Source organism: Carlito syrichta, unplaced genomic scaffold (assembly GCF_000164805.1).
Source record: "Carlito syrichta isolate Samal-C Ts95f unplaced genomic scaffold, Tarsius_syrichta-2.0.1 Scaffold312566, whole genome shotgun sequence".
Lineage (NCBI taxonomy): Eukaryota > Metazoa > Chordata > Mammalia > Primates > Tarsiidae > Carlito > Carlito syrichta.
This window is the reverse complement of record NW_007256662.1, coordinates 39589-42579: the sequence shown is the minus strand read 5'-3', so window position 1 is coordinate 42579 and position 2991 is coordinate 39589. Positions and strand designations below refer to the sequence as shown.

General features: G+C 35.2%; 1 protein-coding gene across 1 annotated transcript; it reads left to right on the top strand.

Annotated features, from left to right (window-relative positions):
* The first annotated feature begins 1430 nt into the window (after window positions 1-1430).
* On the top strand, window positions 1431-2399 carry LOC103272434 (olfactory receptor 5H8-like). The gene has a single exon (XM_008069933.2). It carries the CDS (start codon window positions 1473-1475, stop codon window positions 2397-2399), a length of 927 nt encoding a protein of 308 aa, XP_008068124.1. The 5' UTR covers window positions 1431-1472.
* Window positions 2400-2991: the final 592 nt, after the last annotated feature.

The window sequence follows — 2991 nt, the reverse complement described above, 5'->3', positions numbered from 1 at the left end:
CAGTCACTTAAATATTAACTCCATATCCTTTTACCTACTTCTGAAAATAATTTGACAGCTCACACTGTAAATGCCACTGATGTTGATTAAGGATGCATTAGGTTGGGTCCTGGTATTGCTGCCTTGGCTGCCTTTGCAACCCACATCCACTTGTTGACCGGTTTCTTTTTTCTGCCTCTCTCCAAATTCCAAATGTAGGTGGCTGTGTTTCGCTGGCCATCTTAGATCATGCCCCTTCACTCTAGATGCAAAAAGAATGGGAAATTACATTTCTTTAATAGTTCTTTTGTCTTTCAGAGCAGTAAGTCACCTCTGGCAGCCACCAAGACTTGCCACTTGGGTAGCAAAAAAAGGTCAGATGTTTCCATCTTATTACAGGCAAATCTACTTTGTTACCTCCTCAATATAACTTCCTCAAGTTTCTTTTCTAGCTGTCATTTTCTTTTCTTGGTCGATTCTCTAGTGAAAATGTCAATCCTAACTATGACTTTGTAATCATTTCTATGTGGCTAGAGTAGACTCATATTACTGATTAGATCTCACCTAATTGTTTAGATGATGCTCACTCCATAAACCTGTCAGCACGCCTGAGTTCTCCTTTTCAATTTTTAATACCCATCTACACAATCACCTGATGGCTCCTCTCTCCTTCACGACAACTTATCTCACATTAAATGTCTAACAGAATTCTAGCCACTCTACATTCTGAATGCTTTAGAATCTATCTCTTGGTCTCACCATCTCTTCCTGTGTCATAGCACATGTGGATTGGGTGTTTAACATGCATTTCAGTCATGTAGAGGGCTATTTTCAAAATTAAGGACACCCTTCCCAAGCTACTGAATTCATTTCTACATTAAAACTTCACAATCTATATTTTTCACACATACAAAAAAAACTCTTCCAGATAATTCTTATGTAGAATCTGACATGGGATCTCCTGGACCTTAATAACAGTTCCAAATTTAGTTTCCATGACACCAGTTTTCCCCTCCTGCATTCTATTTTTTGCAAAATTAAATTTAAAAATATATTATAACTTTCCTCATCTTGAAATTATTAGTGCATGCATAGTGCATAAAGAATAAAGTTTAAGATCCTTGACATTGCATTCAATTCATTTATTTTTAATTCAGGGCCTTCAGAAACTTTTCCTTTGACAATGCATTCATAACCCAGACACAGAATTTTCTACTGCACTTAATAATGGCCTCATAAATTTAGCAAATGCATAGAATGCTTCTCCTGTTGTATAAATCTGTTAATTTTTGTATTATTTTTAAACAGATATTATTTATTTATTTATTCCTCATATCTAGTATTTATCAATCATAGTACTGATAAAGAAAATAAATTAGAACCAATAATTGTAGTTTATTTCAACACCTCTTTTTCACTTTCAACTCATAAGCCTGTTGCAAATCTTATTTTACATTTATTGTTTTTTATTTCAGAGAATCTGTAGTAAGGACATGGAAGAGAAAAATACAACTCTGCTGAAAGAATTTGCTCTCACAGGCCTTCCATATAATTCAGAGTGGAAAATCTCCCTGTTCCTTGCATTCTTGGTAATATATCTCATCACCATTGTGGGAAACGTTGGTCTTATTGCTCTCATCTGGAATGATTCTCACCTTCACATCCCCATGTACTTATTCCTTGGGAGTTTAGCTTTTGTGGATGCTTCGTTATCATCGACAGTGACCCCAAAGATGCTGGTCAATTTCTTCACCAAGAATAATATATCTTTCTCCGAATGTGTGATACAATTTTTTTCCTTAGCAATCAGTGTAACCACAGAATGTTTTCTCTTGGCATCAATGGCATATGATCGCTATGTTGCCATATGCAAACCCTTACTTTATCCAGTGATTATGACAAATGCATTATGCATACAGCTATTAACCTTGTCATTTGTAGGTGGTCTCTTTCATGCTTTCGTTCATGAAGGTTTTTTATTCAGGTTAACCTTCTGCAATTCTAACATAATACATCACTTTTACTGTGACATTATTCCATTGTTAAAAATTTCCTGTACTGATACGTCTATTAATTTTCTAATGATTTTTATTTTCTCGGGTTCTATTCAGGTATTCACCATTATGACTGTTCTTGTCTCTTATACCTTTGTTCTCTTCACAATCTTCAAAAAGAAGTCTGTCAAAGGCATAAGGAAAGCCTTCTCCACCTGTGGTGCCCATCTCTTGTCTGTCTCTTTATACTTTGGCCCCCTTCTCTTCATGTATGTGCGCCCTCGATCACCCCAAGCAGATGATCAAGACATGATGGACTCTCTCTTTTACACAGTCATAATTCCTCTGTTAAATCCTATTATCTACAGCCTGAGAAATAAGCAAGTAATAGATTCACTTACAAAAGTGTTAAAAAGAAATGTGTAACTTGGCGAGACCTCATCTCCACAATAAATAAAAAATTAGCCAGGCATGGTAGCGTGTGCCTTTAGTTCCAGCTACTTGGAAGGCTGAGGTGGAAGGATCACCAGAACCCAGGGGGTCGAGGCTGCGGTGGCCGGGAGCGACTACTGCACTCCAGTCTGGGTGACAGAGTGAGACTCCAACTCAACAACAACAACAACAACAAAGAAATGTGTAGATCTCACACTAATCTCTCGTCTCTATTTAGTAAATATAGTCACAAATTGTGAAAATTAAAGATATCTATGTTTTTATGAGTGTTGCAAGTATTTTACAGTTATAACTATTCTAAGATCTTAATGACAAGGCATTAGCATTTAAAAATATTCTCATTAAAATATTCATATATGTTATTCAAAAGCATTCAAGACATTTTAATTGTGTTCATATTATACTACAATAATTATAGCTGAAAACATAAAATATTTTATAATATTGTATCTTAATATGACTTTATAAACGCATTGAATGCTAAAATACTATAGTTTATTTGATACAGACTTCAAAATAGTGTCTTTGATACTAATACAACTGCATTGCCTGAAACTATTTTCAC

What these genes read in the sequence shown, in the direction of transcription:
- LOC103272434 (XM_008069933.2), top strand. Translation starts at nt 1,473, where the DNA reads ATGGAAGAGAAAAATACAACTCTGCTGAAAGAATTTGCTCTCACAGGC.